The sequence below is a fragment of the Trachurus trachurus genome (assembly GCF_905171665.1).
Source record: "Trachurus trachurus genome assembly, chromosome: 16".
NCBI lineage: Eukaryota > Metazoa > Chordata > Actinopteri > Carangiformes > Carangidae > Trachurus > Trachurus trachurus.
In genome coordinates this window covers 20,165,380-20,186,015 of record NC_139902.1, presented here as the reverse complement: position 1 = coordinate 20,186,015, position 20,636 = coordinate 20,165,380, and the positions used below count along the sequence as shown (strand labels likewise).

At 40.9% G+C, this 20,636-nt stretch overlaps 1 protein-coding gene across 7 annotated transcripts in view; it reads left to right on the top strand.

The window, feature by feature from the left end:
* Nucleotides 1–19,453, top strand: part of LOC310999619 (protein MTSS 1-like) — a 51,217-nt gene extending 31,764 nt beyond the window's left edge. The window contains exons 4-17 of one of the 7 annotated variants that reach the window (XM_083990123.1): nucleotides 1,807–1,891; nucleotides 3,094–3,185; nucleotides 3,483–3,557; nucleotides 4,865–4,876; nucleotides 9,219–9,376; nucleotides 9,574–9,681; nucleotides 9,806–9,903; nucleotides 11,534–11,663; nucleotides 13,173–13,286; nucleotides 13,672–13,920; nucleotides 14,156–14,389; nucleotides 14,944–15,103; nucleotides 15,197–15,451; nucleotides 15,614–19,453. In XM_083990123.1, coding sequence (XP_083846249.1) covers nucleotides 1,807–1,891; nucleotides 3,094–3,185; nucleotides 3,483–3,557; nucleotides 4,865–4,876; nucleotides 9,219–9,376; nucleotides 9,574–9,681; nucleotides 9,806–9,903; nucleotides 11,534–11,663; nucleotides 13,173–13,286; nucleotides 13,672–13,920; nucleotides 14,156–14,389; nucleotides 14,944–15,103; nucleotides 15,197–15,451; nucleotides 15,614–16,197 — 2,354 coding nt within the window. In that variant the 3' untranslated portion in view covers nucleotides 16,198–19,453. Of the gene's footprint in view, nucleotides 1–1,806; nucleotides 1,892–3,093; nucleotides 3,186–3,482; nucleotides 3,558–4,864; nucleotides 4,877–9,218; nucleotides 9,377–9,573; nucleotides 9,682–9,805; nucleotides 9,904–11,398; nucleotides 11,664–13,172; nucleotides 13,287–13,671; nucleotides 13,921–14,155; nucleotides 14,390–14,943; nucleotides 15,104–15,196; nucleotides 15,452–15,613 lie in introns of all 7 variants that reach the window. The other 6 variants (XM_083990119.1, XM_083990120.1, XM_083990124.1 and 3 more) reach the window with 6 other exon arrangements.
* Nucleotides 19,454–20,636: the final 1,183 nt, after the last annotated feature.

Genomic DNA, 20,636 nt, shown 5'->3' with positions numbered 1-20,636 from the left:
TGGGATTGGCATCAGATTATGCATTGTTGAAAGCTTTGTCGAAGTTGTTATTTGCAATAAGGAATAGCTACACTCAGTGTTACTCTGTATCTCTCTGGGTTAACATCTGTCACTGTTTTAGGGTTAGGGTTAGCTGTTAGATATTCAGTAATTCAGCAGACATATTTCAGGTCAAAAGTGTTAGCCAAAACTTTCCTTTTCCTATCTCATTTTAAGATGTACAGCTCACAAAGGCTCAGGCACAGCTCTCATCAACATAAAATGTTGAGGAGTCTGAAATACAGTTGAAATTTGTCTTGGACTATCTTTTGTTTTGCTTGGCCTCAATCATACTCCTATCCACCAGTAATATTGAGGGCAAATTCTACACTTATGATGTATCTCTCGATCAAGTCACCATGAATAAGTGTTTTTGGCCAAATCAACAGCCTCTTACATTTGTTTTCTCCAGCCTCTGACAAAAGACAATTCTGTGTGTGTCTGTGTGCATGCGTGAGTGTGTTTTGTAGAGTGTGAGTGACTGACAGCTCTGTGTGTGTGACTCTGCATGGAGCAAAGACTGCGCTGACAGCAGAATGGCTTGCTCGGTTGGAGGGGATTCACACTTCACATCAGATCATCACAACCAAACTGTCTCACATACACACACACACACACACACACACACAGAGTATCACTCTGTCATATAACAGAATGTCACAAGAACTCTACTCAGTTTCATACAAGATCTGCTCTCCCCCACCTTCTCTCCCTCCTGCACACTCCAACACATGCAGACGTACAGACGCACACACACACAGTTGTGCTTCAGCCCCACAGAGAAGCCGACTAGTCATACTGAGCAGCCAGACAATAGTCCTGTCAATCAACACCAAGTTCCTGCTTAGCTGTCCAGCCTGAGGCCTCCAGTGGACAGCTAGTTAGCCTGTGTGACGGGAACTGACACTAGCCCCAAGCACATTTTCAAGACTCGAGCTCCAACTTCCCATCACTTCTCCTGACCTGAATATGTGTGCGATTGGTAATTCGGTGTTTCCCACTGATTCCCGCAGTTTTTAGCCGCAGTGGAAAGAGTGGGGTCAGTGAGTGCTCGCTCCAGCAACAATTTTTTTCCATTAGCGAAGTCACTCTCAATTTAGTATGAAGTTAATTACTTTACAGCATTAGCTGACTATTATGTGCTGTACTCAAATACCAAACAGCTTTTCATTCAGTGCTCATAATGTAGATGTGCGGCTACCTAATCTTTTTCAAAAGCCTATTGTCTGCATTCATCCCTGTGGAAGCTTTCTAGTTGCCTTTGTAATGAGATGTCTTGTTAAATGATGCAGCTGTACTTCTGATGTAATGGTTCATTGATTCAAATTGCAGTGAACCTTCTGTTGCAAATTTAAAACATTTTGATGGTGGTTGATTCAGACAGTTAATCCCAAAAACAGACGAAGTGACTGAAGTGAATGTTACAATTGGAATTCTCTGTTAATTGCCACTTTTGTGGACATCAGTGTTGGTTTAGTAAAGCTGAAAATTGTTTGCTACAGTCTGTGTATATCACAGTGTGGTATTTACACTTTCCTTTCTGCCTTTTTTCTCCCCCAGTTTACTGTCAAACCTGTTCATGTCTTGTACCTTTCAAAGAAGGTTTTTAGGTGAATAGTTTGACCACTGAACATTATGTCTCCAATTTTTTTTTGATAGTGCTCCAAATCTAAGTTTGACTTGCAGAGATGAATGCATTATTATAGTAATCACATAAAGAATTAGTGATGTTTTGTCAATTTTTTTGTCTTTCTTTAAATCTTTCAGGTGGGACCAGAGACATTGGATCAGCACTGACCCGGATGTGTATGAGACATCGCAGCATAGAGGTTAAACTCAAACAGTTCTCAATGTAAGTAACACTGCACATAATTTAGGTCTGTGCTGCTTTTTCTCACCTTTTGTTTCCACTCCTCAGTACTACAAAAAATGTAACCATACAGGATCTGGTGCAGTACTGGTGAATTTTTGTTAAATGCTTGACCAGGATGTTAGAGAGGTTTTAATAGGAGATGGTACCGTATCAATAAGTGGTTTGGCAAAGCTAAAAAGAAAGAAAGGTTACAGGGAGTTCATATGTCCAACAAATATCCTCTCAAATAGTGCCAAGTTCAAGTGATTTACCAGTGATCTGTCTAAGAAAAAATAGCAGGATTATTAGGTTTTCAAACTTCAAAACAGATAAACAAGTTTACTTCCCTTTTGAGTGTTTCCCACATTACTAACTGTACTTCAACGCAAGCTGTTTCGCTAGCCCTGCAGCTCCTAATAAAATTGTCTGTAATTGAACTGTTACCTCAGTATGTCCCCATAACTTGCTATTTTGTGTGTGGGGGTGAAAATGTCCATTTGTTTTCATGAAATGCTAAGAAAGAGACGAACTGTCTGGCAGGAAAAGCATCTATAATGTCACAGTGAAGTCACACACACTTTCTACGCAGACAAGGGGCTCTCTAATTCGGGTGGCATTTCAGCAGAGATTCCACTTGGATCTCCATAGTAGGGGCTGTACACAGGGGGGCTGTGGTCACTACCAACCACCCACAGACACACACACGCTCTTTGGAGCAATGTCTGCAAGCCAGAGAAGTCTAATTTTAGTTTCATGCACTAAGCCTGCAGCTGCCCAGCTCTCACACTCTCAGCCTCAAACACACTCACAAATACATCTTGGAAGACGGGCACAGTTTGGTAATGATTGACAGACATGACTGCACAGCCTCTTATTTCCTCTTGTGACACAGTCAGACATAAGCAGACTTTTTCTCTCCGCCCTCTGTTTTTCTTCCCTTTCTTTCTCTCTGTTAATGATTGACAGACACGACCATACACTACAGACAGAACCAGTCTGAATGGTTTTTATGTCTGACAGTCTGTCTGACTGATATAACTTGCATAGTGAATAGTGAGACTAATAAGTGATTCATGTGAAAAGGGAAATAAATGTCCAAAGGTGGCTGTATTGCATTTAGGCTATATGTTTATAAATAGGATGCTCAGCTATATGATTGGTCAATAAAAGTTATTTTGGATACTTGTAACCTGTTTTTGCAGGGGTTTCCTGGAAGGTCTGATCAATCCTCTACAAGAACAGATGGAGGAGTGGAAAAGAGGTGTACATACTTTGGACAAGGACCATGCTAAAGGTAGGGTATACACATGTAATCACATACTACAACAAAAGTATTGCACATGCCCAGGAATTGACAACAACAAGATGCATCTTACAACCATTTTAAGCACTAGAAAGAGCAAGTGTAGTTTTATAATCCTTATTCACCACTGCATTACACAATTAGGAGTGACCGTGGCTTTAAACTGAGGTTGGCATGCAGTGTGTTATTCCATTTTTATTTGTTATTCTGATAGATATTAATTGTATCCAAACTTCAAGAAAAAGTTTTCACACAGTTCACTATTTTTTCCTTGTACATCTGAACCAGAGTACAAAAGAGCACGGCAGGAAATTAAGAAGAAGTCCTCAGACACACTGAAACTTCAGAAGAAAGCAAAGAAAGGTAAAACATGCTTCATTTCCATTTTTGTTTTAAACCCGTAGCTTATGAGACTCAAAATAGATAACACTGCTAAGTGCAGTTAATCTACTTAACGATGAAGACAAGTCTCATTCTTACCGTCTTGTACACACAGAGTATTAAAGAGAATATTCTTTGAATGAAAATTAAGTAAATGGCCATTGCATCTCCTAAGAGTTTGCAGCTCAACCAGAAAGCATGAAACATTTCTATGTATTACAAGCAAAGTTTGGGAAGGATAGGCTTCAAAACATTTGATGCTAACATGCTGTGTGTCTGCCATAACTACCCACACACAAAAATCTCCCATCTGCCTGCTAAGTCAAGTCAAGCATATAAGGCAAAACAAAAAACAACTCATCCAATGAAATATACTATTGCTGTTTAAGTGCTTGGGTTTGGTAGTGTTTAAGTTTTGTGTGATTTTTTGCGATACTGGATCAAAGACTTATGCATGAAGGAAGTCCTTAGTCAGGACTAAAACAAAAATCTGATTATTTCAATCATCAAATAGGAAAGTGGGGAAATGTCCAAATTGTATATATGTTGTTTTTAATAGACGGCAGTGATGTGTGTATATAAAAGTAGTTTGTCCTGACTGATTGGACATGTGCAGGTCTACTAAGGCTAAACATTACCTTACTTGGTAAACACTGAGAGTACAGAGGCTGTTCCTCTCTGCAGTCCTCTTGGCTCAGGTTCTACATGCGCACTCACCTACCTTGAGAAAAAATACCATACACAAAAAAGGAGTGAGATTAATATGTTTTGGGATGATGGTAGTCTCAGGTTTGAACAACTTCTACCGCACTTAGCGATCGTTAGCAATACTGCTGCATGCCAGAGTTTGTCAAAAGTATGGTTGTTGTCATTTCTGAGTTTAGTATCTAAGTTATCAATTTGTCAGTGACAATGTTTAATTTTGTTATTTTATAAGTTAAAAAGCAACAGTGGCCAGTATCGGTTTCATATATTCTTTTAGTGTATCGAATAAAAAAAATCCCCTCACTGCAGTATTGTCAGCTGTAAACATGCATATCTCTGTTAGTATTATCTGATTTTGTCTGATAGGTACTGTAGAAAATATACTGCTAACGGTTTAGGACAAACACCTAGTGGCACATTGGTTTGGCTTTATTATTTTTCATTGACTGTTAAAATTGTCATCAGGGCACACAGAGCTGCACCTTGATGATTTAGTGTTTAGTTTTGCAGCTGACTTGAACTCTTTTCCTCTCCCTTTCCCCATGTGATTCTGATACAATCCTTCGCTTTATGCTGCACTGCAGCTGATAATCTAGGTAAGTCAGTCTGTGGAACAGGCACACTGTCTAGGGAGTTGCTTACACTACAATGCCTCTCATCTCAGTTTCATTGTAAAAAAGATAAATTAAGATATTTATTGCTATGCAAAGAATAAATACATGCTATATATCAGACTGCTAAGTTTCCTCTATAGTTATGAACCTCCATGCCAGTTTGTAAATGACCACATACTGTAAATGAGTCTGGTTTTGTGTTGAAACGCTGTTGTCTTTTATACATCCATTTTTGTCTTCTGGTTTCTCTCTTTCACTGTCTGCAGCTTTGGGTTACAGGGCTAATGTTTGTAAGCACCTTAAAGTAGCTTTTTGTAAGTTTTGCTGTCATTACATAGCCAATGTTATATATTGCATCTGAGCAGGGCAGCCCCCTGAGAGTAACCTGGACACTACAGTGACTGTATCAGAAAGTGGAGCTAGCTGGTTAGCATCAATGGAAGAAATAGATGCATAACAAGCCGGTTGGGAGGCAGCCATCTTCATTTTGGCATTTTGGGCATTCCCCCTTGATGTGAATGGAGATACTTGCTGAAACTTGCTGCACCTGGCACCACTAAAATATCTTTAAACTCACATGCTTCGTATCACAAAGTACAATAGTTAAACTTTTTTTCAGACTATTTAAAAGAAGAGCAGCCCTGTTATGTACAGAAATAGCACCCCTCTGTCAGTATGTGTTGGTGCTTATATAGCTGATGTTTGATACATGTCTTGTGAGGGCTTTTCTGACCTGAAACCAAAGTCTTGCTAAGAAACAGCCTGTGACTGCAACCTAATGTAATCATGGGTCATGTGAAAGCTGGAGCAGTTAATCTCATTTGTGTGTGCACATGTATCCACATGTGTGGACCATTTCGACCCCCACCTTTTTCATCTTGGCCGAGTTACTTTCTGGCAAAGTTGAGTTTGGCGAAAACAACTCAAAAATATCAGTATGATTTCTAAACCAAACACACACTGGAACTCTAACCCTGTTTTCCTCACTGCTCCAGCTGTTGTGTTGGTGAGTAGAACAGTTTTCTTTGCCTGAAAAATCCACAAAAGATAAGAACTGCAAATCGGGTTCTCAAGTTCATTAGTGTACATTATGATGTTATGATAGAGCTGCATCTTAGTGATGGTTGTGTCGCTGCAGTCAACCCACACACCAGCACATCTGCAGTTTGTCATTGCTTGTTCATCCTGAAGGTGTAAAGCAATTGGACAGTAACATGCTTAATAAAAAACAATTAATATACAACATTCAAACCCTAATTGTCCTTAATTGAGCACTGAACTGAAAGGAGTTAGAAAATATGTCAGTGTGAATTTGTTCAGTGCAATCAGTGAGCTTCAGTGTTTGTCTGGTTGAACAGAAAGGGGAAGTAGCGATCAGGGCCTTGTCATGTCATTCACATAGTTGCGCAAGTAATGGCACAAAGACTGGGAATGTGGACAAAACAAGAAACAATCCAAGTTAGAGGAAAAGTTGTAACATAGCAGAAGCTCATCAATATCTACAGGGCTGAACAGCAAATGCATCTGATTACACAGTAGTTCATAATTTCATGGGATTAAATGAGTGAAGGGATAAGGTGCTTCTTGGATCAGACTTCAGCAGAAGTAATGAGTAGTGATGAAGAAGTAATATGATGCTGACTGTGATATTGTTACGCTCTACTCAAGCTTCTCATTGGCGGTACCAACACAGTGACAAAGAAAGTATTTGGCTTTCCATCTGTCATAGTCAAAGTTCCTCAACTTACAGTTGTGTCTTTCCAAAACCACTTTGGTTATGTCGAGAAAACAGTCTGCCAAGGCTTGAACTAGTGGTAGAAACCAGAATGTTGTATGCTCCCTCGTTTTACTGCGTGCCAAGGAGACACCACAGCATCGTTAGCATTAGGGCTTAAAAAGCTGCTTTACTACACTGAGCCCAACTAAAAGCTAGCGCTCTAAACATTTCTTAGTCATCTTCGAACAAAGTTAAATGAAACTTGGCTGTGACAAGAATATTTCTTGGTATTTGTAGCAGAAATCAAATTACTTCTCTCCCTGTTGTGTTGTCAAGTGTTGATGAGGCCATAAATAGCTGGAATTCTGTAGTTTCAGTTATTTTACTGAAAGTATGTTATTGTCTTGAAATTGCATTTAATAATGCTTTGTCAGCTGTGTATAACTAGCAATTACAACATTATTTGAAATGTCAGTCTAGCTTACAAATAATTTCCGTAGCGACAAGATGGAAAAAGACTAATTTTGCCTGGAGGGAAATGAATGATAATGAGTTTGGTCCTTCAGTGGGAACCAGACTAATGAGTGAGGCTCGTCTAGCCCTCTCAGGCCCAGTCATATAGCCAGCTCTGCACAAAACCTTGTACATTGTAATGGCATACTTGTCTGCTCAACATGCTGCCTTTGGATCTAAATGAGACTGAAAATATATACTGCAATTTGGACTTTCCAGTCTGGCTTCTACAGTCCATCTACTCTGTCATGGTCTCTGTAGTGTAATATGGTAGGAGCTGCAATAAACACACACATAACTCACATTCCACTGAATCCAGCGTTACAGACACCAAACCAAGCTCGGTGAATGGATTCTGTATGGATGGAAACTGGGTTTGTCTTGTTTTGTCAACAGCCATTACATTGTAAGGACTGCTTTCTAAGGACTCTTTGTAAATATACCATATCATCAATATATTAACATGAAATTATAAAGTTAACTTCAGTTTTGTGGTGAAACCATTTTCTTCAACTGGGGTAATTGCAAAGCCCTTTCACTTTGGGTACAGACATTGTCTTATAAGAACTTAATCCACCTAAAATTCACCACTAGGAGTTACAGTATATGTGACTTCACCCATCATCAACAGTCACAATGCACCTCAGTGATTAGTACAAGACAATAGTCAATTCTCATTATTGTCAGCTATTGTGATACTAGCAGATGCGTAATAAAGAGTCTCCATTTGGAGTGCTTTTCCAACAGCTTAGTATTTGTGTGCATGTTGGTCATTGTTCAGTATAATTTTTTGTTGTGGTCTGCACGATAGAGAGATAAAGCGGTGCAGCAGCCTCTTGCTATATCTTGTTTTTATGTATAGACTCACTGTACTGACATCTCTTAAAGGAAACTGATAGTTTGTCCTCACAATGATATCTACATGCTTCTGTTTTACATTTGAGGTGAGGATGGGTTGCCTGTGTAACTCTATCTGTGTTTCTTTACTACTGGTTTGCATGATATAGGGCCTTATATCAAATGTTCAACAAAAGGCACCAGTTTGTTATCTTTGCCCAGACACAAGAGCAGACATACAGACCACAGAGTTGTTCGCTGTGGATTTAACCTTGATGTATCAAAGTCGAGACTGTGTGTTTGTGTGCAAGTGTAGTTTGAGTGGTTAGATAATGCCTTTGAGGCCCACCATGTCATCCTGGGCAGTCGCCAGCCTTCCTGCCTCCATAGAGAACTCAAGAGGGCTTGATTTGGCTTCAGGGTATCCTCTCTGAACATCAAACACACACATATACACACCCACACACTTATACACACAGACCACAAAGGCACAAATAGTGCTGAATAACAGGATAACCTTGGAATTGTCATTGTCCTCAAATGCTCATAGATTATTTACATATGCATATTAAACACAGACACAAACACATCACTAGGACCAGATGGTCTTGTACATATCTTGCTCTCTTGCCATTTATGAAAGCTTGCGCACACACACAAACATACAGTCTCTCTTAACCCTGACAAGAAACATCCTGGAGTTTAAGTGTTTAACAAAGAGCAGTGGAGATAGTCACTTTTGAGTATGTCATCATAATAGATTGAAATTTTTGAGACGAGCAACAGATTAGCCTGTCAGAGATAACCCTGTTGCCACCTCAGAACAAGAGACACAAAACACTTAAATGACAAGAGTGGCCCTTCATGCCATGGTGATAACAAAAAAGTAGTAGAGACATTCAAATGGTGGCAATGATGATAGCAAGGTCCACAATAAAACAAGATAACACATGGAGCAGTAGTAACAGACGAGGCCTACACCTGAGAGGAGTGATGAATATCAAAAAACACTGCTACATGATCATATTGTCTGTAAATTAGGCACTTTAAGAACATTATAGCATCATAACTTGACCTTTTAGTGTTTGATTGTGAAGGAATATTAATGAAGATGTCAAATGTATCTATGTAACTTGATTTTTTAACATTACGGACCAGTCATTGTGTGTCCTTGTGAGTTGGTAGTTTTATTATACCTGTAATGACATGCATATTCATTTTGTCTGTGCGTGTTTGTGTGTCCATTTTATTACCAAGGTCGTGGTGATATCCAGCCCCAGTTGGACAGCGCCATGCAGGATGTCAGTGATAAATACATCCTACTGGAGGAGACGGAGAAACAGGCCCTGAGGAAGGCTCTGATAGAAGAGAGACAGAGATTCTGCTGTTTTGTAGCCATGCTGCGGCCTGTAGTGGTGAGTACGGCAGGAGGGGAAAGGTCAGAGAGAGCAGTGCGAGAGAACAACAGAAAGCCTCCTCCCTCTGCAATGTTGTTGTTCTTTCTTTTAATCCCACAGACTGGAAAGACTATTTTTCAAACTGCTACAGCTACTTAATCACACAGCTCACACATGCTTTCTTTCCACTTTCTCTTTGTCATTATGTCTTTTAGGATGAGGAGATTTCCATGTTGGGAGAGGTCACTCATCTCCAGGCTATCTCTGATGACCTCAAAGCCCTGACCTCTGACCCACACAAGCTTCCCCCTGCTAGTGAACAGGTGAAGAAAAACAGAAAAGATGACACAATCCTTGGAACAGTTTTGTTTACTAAAGAGACTTTGCTCAGTGCCCAACCTCACAATTACAGCTGGTAACTATGACTAATATTTGCCTCCCTCTCAGGTGATCTTGGACCTGAAGGGCTCAGACTATGGCTGGTCATATCAAACACCGCCTTCATCCCCGAGCACCACTATGTCCAGGAAGTCTAGCATGTGCAGGTAGGCTCAGGCAGCCAATCACAAAACCCATTGCCACAAACAAATGACGTGGAGAGGTTTTGTATTTCAATTAAAAATGTACTTACTTTTCTCATAAACACTTGTGTAATTCGGTTTGCTTCTAAATGATGGTAAATAGAAAATTCCCTTGTATGACCCTTTTTAATAGTGTAAGTATGAATCTTCTTTCAAGACAGCTGACATTAGTTTAGGGGGTGAGAAACAAGGGCATATAGAAAAACATTTTAATTGTCTGGAACAATCTCTGTCTGCCACCCAGTGGTCAATATGAGTTGCTGTTGTTTGCGAATTCTTGATATTCAGTTCAACAGTTTAAGTCGACCTACTTTGTCAAAGAACATTAGCCCGAGTATATTTTCTTAAATATAGAAACTAAGAATTAAAGGTCAGAAGTGTTAAAGAATTGGACCGTTTCTTTAGTGGCTGTTCAGACCATGTCCTCTATACTCTGTCCTCAACTGCTTTATGTGCATTTCCCATAGATTTTTCCTCAGCTGTTCTGGTTTAAAGAAAGAAGCTTGGGTTTATTATTGCCTTGCTTTTCTCCTGCTAAAATCTTGTGCTAACAATATTTGGGTTGTGGGTCTTACACAATTTAATTTAATTTTCAAAAAATGATTTAGTGTTATGTTGACAATGTTTAAAGACATTTAGACTTCAGTTCAAACCAGCTTAGGGCATTCTTTTATCTTGATCCTTACATTGGTGGTGTTTTTCCAGAAATCACATTTTCATCTGACAGTGCAAAGCTTGTGCTTACTACTGTATGCTTTTAAAAATGTCTTATAAAATTCACAATAATTAATCATTTTGATCCTTTGCGACCTTTAATTTTCCACTTAATCTTGCCAATTACACACTGTGTTTGTTTTCTGTTTGGCATGATAGTGTAGCACTAGTATCTGACAATAGATATGCAACTGTAGTTTTGTCCAGTTCATATGTATCTTACTGTAAGTTTTCTTCACGATTTTGCAGATACTGTATGTATTCTTTGTAGTGTAGATAATGCAAAACACAATTTTAAAATTAGCTTCAGATGGTCACTTTGATGCTTCTCAGTTCACACAGTAATTAGACCCAGAGTTTGCTTTTCATGAGTGTTTTGTGTGAATATTCTCAGAAAGCTGTCTTAAAGGCATGAAATCCTGTGATTTCCTGCCTGTAATTATTGCCATTATGATTTCACGCCTCTTATGTTGGTTTGTTTTGTTGTTTTGACTTGATTGGCCTCAGTCACGGCTTGCTGCATCTTGGTGTGCTGTGTTAATTGTTTCCCATCCTGTCTCCTCCACATTCCCCCAATCCTCTGCCTTCATTCCCTCTCTTATTCCTTTTATCTCTTCTTTACCCAACTTTGCTTCTTCAATCCATGTCTTTGGGTGCACTTGATTCTCTTTACCCCGCCTGTCACTGCCAAACTTCTCCTCCCTCTGGTCCCACCCTTCATCCCTCACTCCTTCCCCTTTCACAGTAGTCTGAACAGCGTTAACAGTAGTGACTCCAGGGGATCCAGTGGCTCTCACTCTCATTCTCCTTCCTCCTCTTCTTCCTCCTCTTCCTCACACCACCTCTTCCACCACCATCACCCCCGCCATCGGTACCGTAGCTCCACGCTACCGCAGCAGGCCCCAGCTCGGCTGTCTAGCATCTCCTCCCACGACTCGGGCTTCATGTCTTCATCACAAGACCAATATATGTCGTCCAAATCATCCTCGCCCATGCCAGCTGAAACAAAGGTAAGAAAAAAAAAGACCTCAGCTACCCACACTTGACCACAGTTTTGGCTCAGAGTACGTACATATGGTTGAGACTGTAAAACCACATATGCTCTATGCTTTACAAGTTATTGTAGTCAGAGACATAGAGAAAACCCCAAATCAGCAATCCACACAAGTCTTTTCTCACACATTATCCTAACCACCATGAAAGGCAGTTAGCTGGCAGGAATAAGTATATGTGATCATGGTGAACTCATTTCTCTGCTATTATTATTATAACATAAATGCAGAGGAAATTAGTCTGCCTCCATTCTAGCCCAGGGCAAAACAGGTCAGCCTCATCCTGCTATTAGAGTGTTGACCACTGTGACAGACTGTGGTTTGGTTAAAATTGCAGAGGATTGAGCAGACGGCATGTTGTATTTTCATTAAATATATCACAGTAAAATGACATGTTACAGTGTCAACAGTATGTTTTATAAGCACTAAGAGCGTGTCTCTATCAGCAGGTCTCATTCTGTCGCTTTTATCTAACCATCTGACACAGGGTTTCATATAATTATCAGTGAGTTATTCCAGCAGATTGTCTGCGTGGGTTTGTGGTTTGAGATCAACCATGAGAGCGGTTGCACTAGTTGACGTTTTGTAAACACGCCAGCAGCCAGAGTTCCCCTGTCCAGAACATATTTGTATGGTTAGACTCAAGTTTTTATGATGCAGTGAAGGTGGTTTGGCAAGTCCATGCATGGCCATTTTACAATACAGTCCTGGGAATTTGTCTTCTTATTGCCCCATTCTTATTGTGGTTACAGTAGCTGAAGTTTGAAAGAGGACAGTCGCATGGCTAAACAGGGCTCACCAGTATGACCTTTCCTTGGCTCTGTGGGTCTCTTTAATTTCCATCCATTTTTAATACTTGCTTCTATGCAAGTTACTCTTCTGTAGCTGACCCTCAACCACAGATCTGGACAGCAGCATCCAAAAATGTTTATTATCCCATTGGTATGATATTATTGATATAGCTTACTGTACATACATCCCTACAAATATCATGGGTGTGTGAGGATAACATCCTTAAGAGCTAGATCTTTGCTTGTGCTTCCTTTTAACAAGGCTCCAACACCTCTGACATAACACTGCTGATGTATACGCAGTTAATGCTGACTCCCAGTGCACCTTCTCTTCAGCCTCTATAGTCACTTGCCTGTACTCTTCACTAACTGCTGAGAATGGTGGAAAGTTGCCCCCTCTCTAATAAACTGCCTCTCTCTGCTTGTCTCTGTCTACCTGCTGACATGTCTGTCTTTGCAATTCTTTCCCTCTGCACGTCTGTCTCTCTCTCTCTCTCTCTCTCTCTCTCTCTCTCTCTCTCTCTCTCTCTCTCTCTCTCTCTCTCTCTCTCTCTCTCTCTCTCTCTCTCTCTCTCTCTCTCTCTCTCTCTCTCTCTCACAACTTCTATCTCCTCCTCTCTCCCTCTGGTCTTGTCTCTCTGCCTGCTTGCTGCTGCCGCTGCCCTTGCTGTCCCAGCCTTGTCCCAGTTCCAGCTCCTCTGAGGTGTCAGAGACTGGACAGCTTTACAGTGACTGCAGCTCCCCCTCTTCTCTAGCTGCTGCTACTGCACCTCAGCAAACTACTGACAAGGTGAAACACACTCAACCAACACTAAACTCTCCCCTTTTTCATATAAATGCCTCAGTTGCGGCAGCGTCATACTCACCCCGGTTTCCTCACGCTAAATTCCAATGCTGTCCATTGTAGTGAATTTAGATTATCATAGAAACATTAAAGGAACCAAAAAACCTCCCAACTGCCTGGCATCAGTTTCTTTACTTTTGAGCCCATTTTCTTTGTCTTGTGTTGACATGATCAACACGGTTCATTATTATTTTTTTGTGTTGATCTCTCCTCTGTGATGTGGTCTGGTTTGGTTTTATTTCCCACTGTTTATCATTTCAGTAATGTATCCCATTGTGTGTTTGTTTCTTTTATCACCACTTCTCCCACTGATGCACACATCCACATCCAGTTGTCCAATGGTTTTGACCACTACAGTCCGGCCAGTTCCCCCTACCTGCATAGCAATGGGGGGAGTTTGGGTTCAGTGTCAGGCACTGCCTTCCCATTCTACCCCCCTTCCTCCTCCTCATCCTCCACCACCTCCTCCTGCCCCACTCGTTCATGGTCCCGTCCCGCCTCAGCCTTGCTGCCAGACTACCCTCACTACTGCACATTGGGCTCCCCCATGGTGCCTTCATCTCGAGTCCCCAGCTGGAAGGTTTGTTCATCATCTCAGTCCTGAAGATCAAATTAGTCGTCCCATCTTCTTGATGATTAATTTGTTCAACAAATTGTGCAAGCCTGGTTCATTTTTTTACTGTCATTTAATTTATGAATACATTTAATTCATCAGTTTTTTATGTTTTATACTTTGCCATAATCTTTTACTTTAGTAGACATTAACACATTTCCGATATATATCATCAATAACACTGACATGACCATCTCTACAGGACTGGGCAAAGCCAGGGCCTTATGACCAGCCCATGGTCAACACACTGAGGAGGAAGAAAGACAAGGAGAGCCCAGCTTTAATAGACAGTAATGGTAACATGAACAGTGACAGCAGTCCATCCTCAGGCACAGCCTCGATCTCGACCTCAACACCAGCTCCAGCTGCACCACAAACACCAAGTTCATCGGCGTCAGTGGAGGAGAGGAGCAGGACTGTGACCTCACCTCTCAAGGTCAGTTGTAGTCATGACCTCGTACAAGGTTTTTCTACCACATATTTGAAGAAGTGGAATAACTCAGCAAAATTCCCCACATATTGCTTCCATTAAGCCTGATTGCCAGTAATTTGTTGAGTTTTTTTTTTCTGATTTCCACTTAATGTTGCTTTATGTTGTTGGATGCAGTGACTCCATAAGATTTCAGACAGTCTGTTCACTTTGTGCGTGAGAACTCTGCACTTTGCTGCAGCTGGTCTCCTGAAAAAAAAAACATGAAAATTGTGCAATGACTCATTTACCTCCTTTCTCTGCCAATAATTGATGAAGCACATGAACACAGGTCAGTCTACATATAAAAGCATCTGTGAAGCTTACATCATGTTCATGACAACCTCACATTTAACACTTAAACCACATGAATGAGGTTCCCACCACTAATGTCCCAATTTAATGACTAAAAGTTGTACCTAATGATTTTAATGACTTTAATGAATTGTACCTGGCTGTATCCAGAGATTCAGGCTTTACTAAATTACTGAATAATGTTTTCCTTCGGGTGATTGCTACAGGGTGGTGATATTGAGGCCCACGAGGAACTCGCACTGGCCCTGTCTAGAGGTCTGGAGCTGGACACCCAGAGGTCCAGTAGAGACTCCGTCCAGTGCTCCAGTGGCTATAGCACACAGACCAACACACCCTGCTGCTCTGAAGACACGATACCTTCACAAGGTATACTGCACACCTCATCCTTTTTTAAAAAAAAATCTTTTTGTATCTTTTCATGTCCGTGCACTGCCAACCTCTCTCCTTTCCCCCCTCTAGTATCAGATTATGACTATTTCTCAATGGCTGGAGATCAAGAGCCTGAGCAGCAGCCATCTGACTTTGACAAGTCATCCACCATCCCCAGAAATAGTGACATCAGTCAGTCCTATCGACGCATGTTCCAGACCAAGCGCCCAGCCTCCACTGCCGGCCTGCCCAGCACACAGGCTCCTTACCCTGGACAGGGGGCCTACCCTGCAGGGCATTATCCCCCTACCCCTATCCACGCAGCTTATCCATCTACCCCTACAGGTACAGGCTGCACAGATACTGTCACAATTGTACATTATATGTTGTATGTATGAACAATATCATGAATTATTCCCTCTTTAACACTCTGAATATATCTAAATGCACTTGTATACTGTAGTTAGTGAAATTGATTTTGTCATCATTTCTGCTGTGTCATTGCAGGCTCGTGTTCAAGTCAGGGATATTATTCAGGATCCAGTTCCCACAATGCTTCTGGCTCCTACTCTACAGGCCACGGTCCAGTTATTGTCACCCCAGGGGTTGCTACGATTCGCCGCACCCCTTCTTCAAAACCTTCTGCTCGTCGTTCAAGCTCCATCGGGTGCACAGGCCCCATCCCGATCCGTACACCTGTCATCCCGGTAAAAATCCCAACGGTGCCAGACATGTCAGGAGCAGTTAATGGCAGCAGGAGTGTAGAGGAGATGACAGGGAGAGGAGAGGGCGCAGGAGAAAGCCCAGACTCTCCGACATTTGCTGGAGTGCAGGATGCTGGGACCCTGCCTGTGATGTCGTGGAGCGGTCAGGCTTCAACCAACCCTCCTACCGTCCCCCTGTCCAACCAGCTGACCCAGCAGCACCTTCAGCTTGAGATTGGGCTGGAAGGAGGTGGAGAGGAGGCTGGAGAGGAGGCTGGAGAGGAGGCTGGAGAAGGGGGAGAAGGAAACATGCTCGTGGCCATACGCAAGGGGGTCAAGCTCAAGAGAACCCACACCAACGATCGCTCTGCACCACGCATTGCGTGATGACGCAATCACAACATACAGGCGAGGGTCACAAGAAACATGTCATGTGATAGACGTGTGGCGCCCCCATCATTATATTTGTAAATTAGGTTAAAGGCTTTACAAACAGTGTTGCTGATAGAAATGGAATAAACAGAATCTTACGCTACTATGAGAAATCATTGACACCAGTCCTACATTTTTCACTATGTAAATTTTCATCCTCAATCTCTCACTTCAGAAGCCATCCATAATGATAAGGAAAACATAGATATGTAAGGTTCAAATTTACTTTGATTTGGAGTATGTTGCCTTGGAAATTACTGTATGTAAAGACTGGTTTGTCAAAATATGGTTCAGGCCCAAAGTGGGTCACAGGCTCATATAAGTGAGATCCGTGTATAGTGTAATTACTCTGAGTCTGTGCCAGTACGAGGTAAAGACATCATTTCTCACACAGACCCTTGAATAAAGGATTCTGGCCTAAGCACTATTTGCAAATCCAAGCGCACAGCCATGTAGTCTTAGAGCAAAACATGAGGATGTTTTTGTTAATAACAAGAGGGACAGAGCAGCATTATCGCAGTTTGTTCATTTTTTTGACAGCAAAGATGTTCTTTACATTCGTTGCATCCAGTATTCTCCCTGAAGCAAGGGGTTTGACAAGGACAATGTTATGCCTATTCTCAGTGTAAAAAACACTGTATAATATGTCCTAACACTTGTTGGAGGAGTGCAATGTACCATGGAGGACAAATTAACTGCAATAAACTGTATGGTGACTTGACAGAGAGAGCACAACAACCACTGCAGGGTCACGATGGCGTCACAAGAGCAATGTTCAGGTGCATCAGAAAGTAATGGCTCCATTTGGGAACTTATGAATGTCCTTGACTGTTACTTGGAGAGACAGTCGAACAGTAATGTGCTGCGTCATTAAACCTGTCGTTCTCTCACAGATCAGACACTAAAACAAACAGGACGTCCACAGAGCCAGCACGAGCAGTGGTATGAACAATTTAGAGAGCTCTTCAAAAAGCAAAGGAACTGATAACCCTGCAGCCAAGTTGAAGCTGTAGAAGACAACAGTGTGACGAAAGAGTCACAAGGTTGATGTCTTTTGTTCTGTTTTAGTTTTTTTTTTTTTTCTTATTTACATGATTTGTAAATAGCTTTGCACGCCTCCGTTGCTGAGGAGTGTGTTGGTGCTTCTCGCTCTCTGTGTCTTCACTGTATTTCAATCTGCTCCACCTGCTTGACGGTGCCAAAATCACTCAGTTTCACACTTTAAACAAGATGTTTATATAATGATCATCACATCCCATTGCTTTGTGGAGTGGATTGATTTTCCTGTCCCTCATTTTTTCCAATATGGTTCTGATTTAATCTGCAGTATCTACATGCCGAGCTTTGTAGAACCCCTCAGTGGTTTGTGATTATGTATTAGTCTTATCTATTACCTCCTTATTTTTTGTAGCATTTATTAGCCATACTGCAACCTGCACATTGATGCCCATTACATCACTAATCAGTGTCAAAGTACAGATGTGCCATGTCAACTTTAATTCAAATTTGTATATATATATATACATATATATATATTATTAGACATTTTATAGACGTTAATAAGGCAAAAATATTTTTTGATGTTTTGAAAGTTATGAGTTTAAAGCTATTATTGGTAATGCCATACTGTTTTTTTTGTCTGGTTGCTGTTAATGAACTGTGTTCTCTTCTAAATGCATGTTACCTGCATGCATCCTTTTTATTAATTAGGGTTTTATATGTCATCTCCAATGTTGGTGTTTTTTGTTTTTTGTAATGGCAAGAAGTCCAGTCCAAACACATTTTGTTACCCTAAAAATTTAGTGACATAAAAAACTGTTGTATAATTAAAGAAGTTTGCCATCATAGGTGCATTTAAAACATTTTTTTTACCAGGACAGTAGGATGTTTTGAAGATAAATCAATTTACAGCAATGTTAAGACAATTAGCTACTTTTACTGAGTTACAGTCTGTGTTTTAATTTTCTTTTCAGTTCAAGCACTGTGAGACCAAGGCTACTACGAGATGTATAAAAGTGTAAATATTATTTAGCTGTACAAGTTAGTCCAGGAACTCACACATTTTTTTTAATTTATTTTCTTTCTCAGTCTTTAAATCTCCTTTTTCCCCTCAACCTATCTCTATTTTTATACCTATATAAAATATTGGAGTAATAGAGTTGTTCCCTATATCCATGCATGTGCTATCTAATGATGTGCTGTACATCAGGTTCTAATAGCAGTGAAATGTCCATGGCCGTGCAGCTAGGATTCATTTAAGTCCCTTATTTCACACACACGCAAGCATTAATAGCGTTTGATTAATGGCTGCCTTGAAAAGTGAACAGCCGCTACGGAAAAGTGTTTTTTTTCTCTTTCTGTCTGACCTCCAGGCGTTGAGAGAAGTAATGCAGACATTTAAATCAGTATTATGAGTGCTGATGATGCAGAGCTGCATCCACTTCAGTTCAGTGGAGCAAGTACTGTATACATTTTTCTGAACGGTTTCATCTTAATCTTAATCTGAGTTGAACTGATTTCAGGAACAATTGTGACAATTGGCCCACAACGTCTGACCTTCCTGGCTTCCTGACCAGAGACATCTTGGCATAAAATTCCAGTTTGTTCATATAGTTTCAACATTTTTGGATGCATTTAATTTACTAGAGAACTACAAGAGTAGGAAAGGCAGCAAAAGAAGGGATGAATATATCATCTCTTTGCCTGAATTTAAACCCATAGTGCGAACAGGGGGGGTGGACCACAAACCATAGTTTGCATTGAAAATACCACTTAACTGTTTAACGTCAAAAGAGCAAAGATTATATCTCTGTGTAGATGTTTTGGAAAACCCAGCATTGACTTGTCTGTATTGCTGAAGATGTTCTTAATTTTGTTTTTATTCATTTTTGGCCGTCCACCTGTTTAAAACTTGTATTGTCGACCTGTAATTTTCATATTTAAATTACTAGTATAAATATATATTATATCAGAGCAGCCAAATGTCGCTATATCCTATGAATAAGACGTTTATAGTTTTTTTGGGGGGTGGGGGGGTTAACGTGCTTTCTAGTTAAGTTTTTAGCTTATTTTTCCCCCTGAGGAGAGTTGACCTCTCTGTCTGTCCGCATACAGTTCTACAGGCTATGATGCAGTTTGTTTCAGGAAGTAAAAGGTTGTTATTTTTTTGTGTAATGACAGCTTTAGCAATATAATAAAAGTATAAATTTTGTTTGGGCTCAGTGGCGTTTTGAATGTGCAAGAGTCCATGTGATGTGTACAGACCAGACCACCTCCATTACAATATGTTGAAGTCTCCTTTTTAAAGGTAGCCTACGTATAGTTGGCAAAATAACCTCATCTTAAGTTTCATTCAGTGTCTGTTCTTCTGCTTTTACACTCTCACTGTCCTCGTCAACAGACTCGGGTTCATGGAGGTTTAGGCCTTCAGCAGGGTTTTACTATTCACTCTTGAAGTTGAAAACAAAAGATAAGATAGATAAGTAGGTTTTTTTTGCACATGTAGTGACTCTTATGTAGAATCCCAGCAATGAGCTGTTGGTTCATTTCACTGGTTTGCAACCAAGAATTTATACCAATCCAGTCTGAAACCGGCCACTATCTACAGATGACTTGCTTGTTTTTGGCCACCAGGGGTCGCTCTTGTCTGCCCTTTAAAAACCCAAACCTGGTTTATAGTTTCAGTTTGGGAAGGCATCACTCCTCCCATCCAGGACTGAAAACACAGCTTCTTGAAACTACAACCATAACAATGTCTCTCCTGCTCCAAAAAAAAAAGCCTCCAACACGGATCAGAAAAGCCACCAACAAAAACGGAAACGATTTTTCCTCTTTCCCCTCTGAGCCATGGCTTCCTCCTCGAAACAAATAACTTCCACATGGTGTCATATTTTCTCGGGGTGTGGACTCTTGGCTTGAATAGCTCAAATGCCCCACACGCATAACAGCAAAGGGAGGTATGGGTTACACACCCAACTGACAAATACACTCCTTTAAATCGGTAGAGCAACCCCACAATAGACTTGAAGCATGTCTGAGACATCTATTAAGATGTATGGAAACTTACAATAATGCATAATCAATATAGACATTATTTTATTATCACTAAATGGCACAGGTAGTCATGCTCTTTACTCTCACTGCAGAGAAATACCTTTTGGTTTTCATTGTGGCTATATCATGACTACTGTACAACTGATCGCCCATGATCCCTCTGTGTGGAGAGAGGAGCCTGGCTGCTGCCTGCGTACGTCTGGCGGTCGGTGCCGTCACAGTTACGTACGGAGGAAAGCAGCGCTGCCATTGGTAAATGTATTCGGGGCTATTGGCCGCTGGAGCGCCCTCCCATCCGCCTCACACCATCCCGTCAGCCAGAGGTTACATCAACCCGGGAT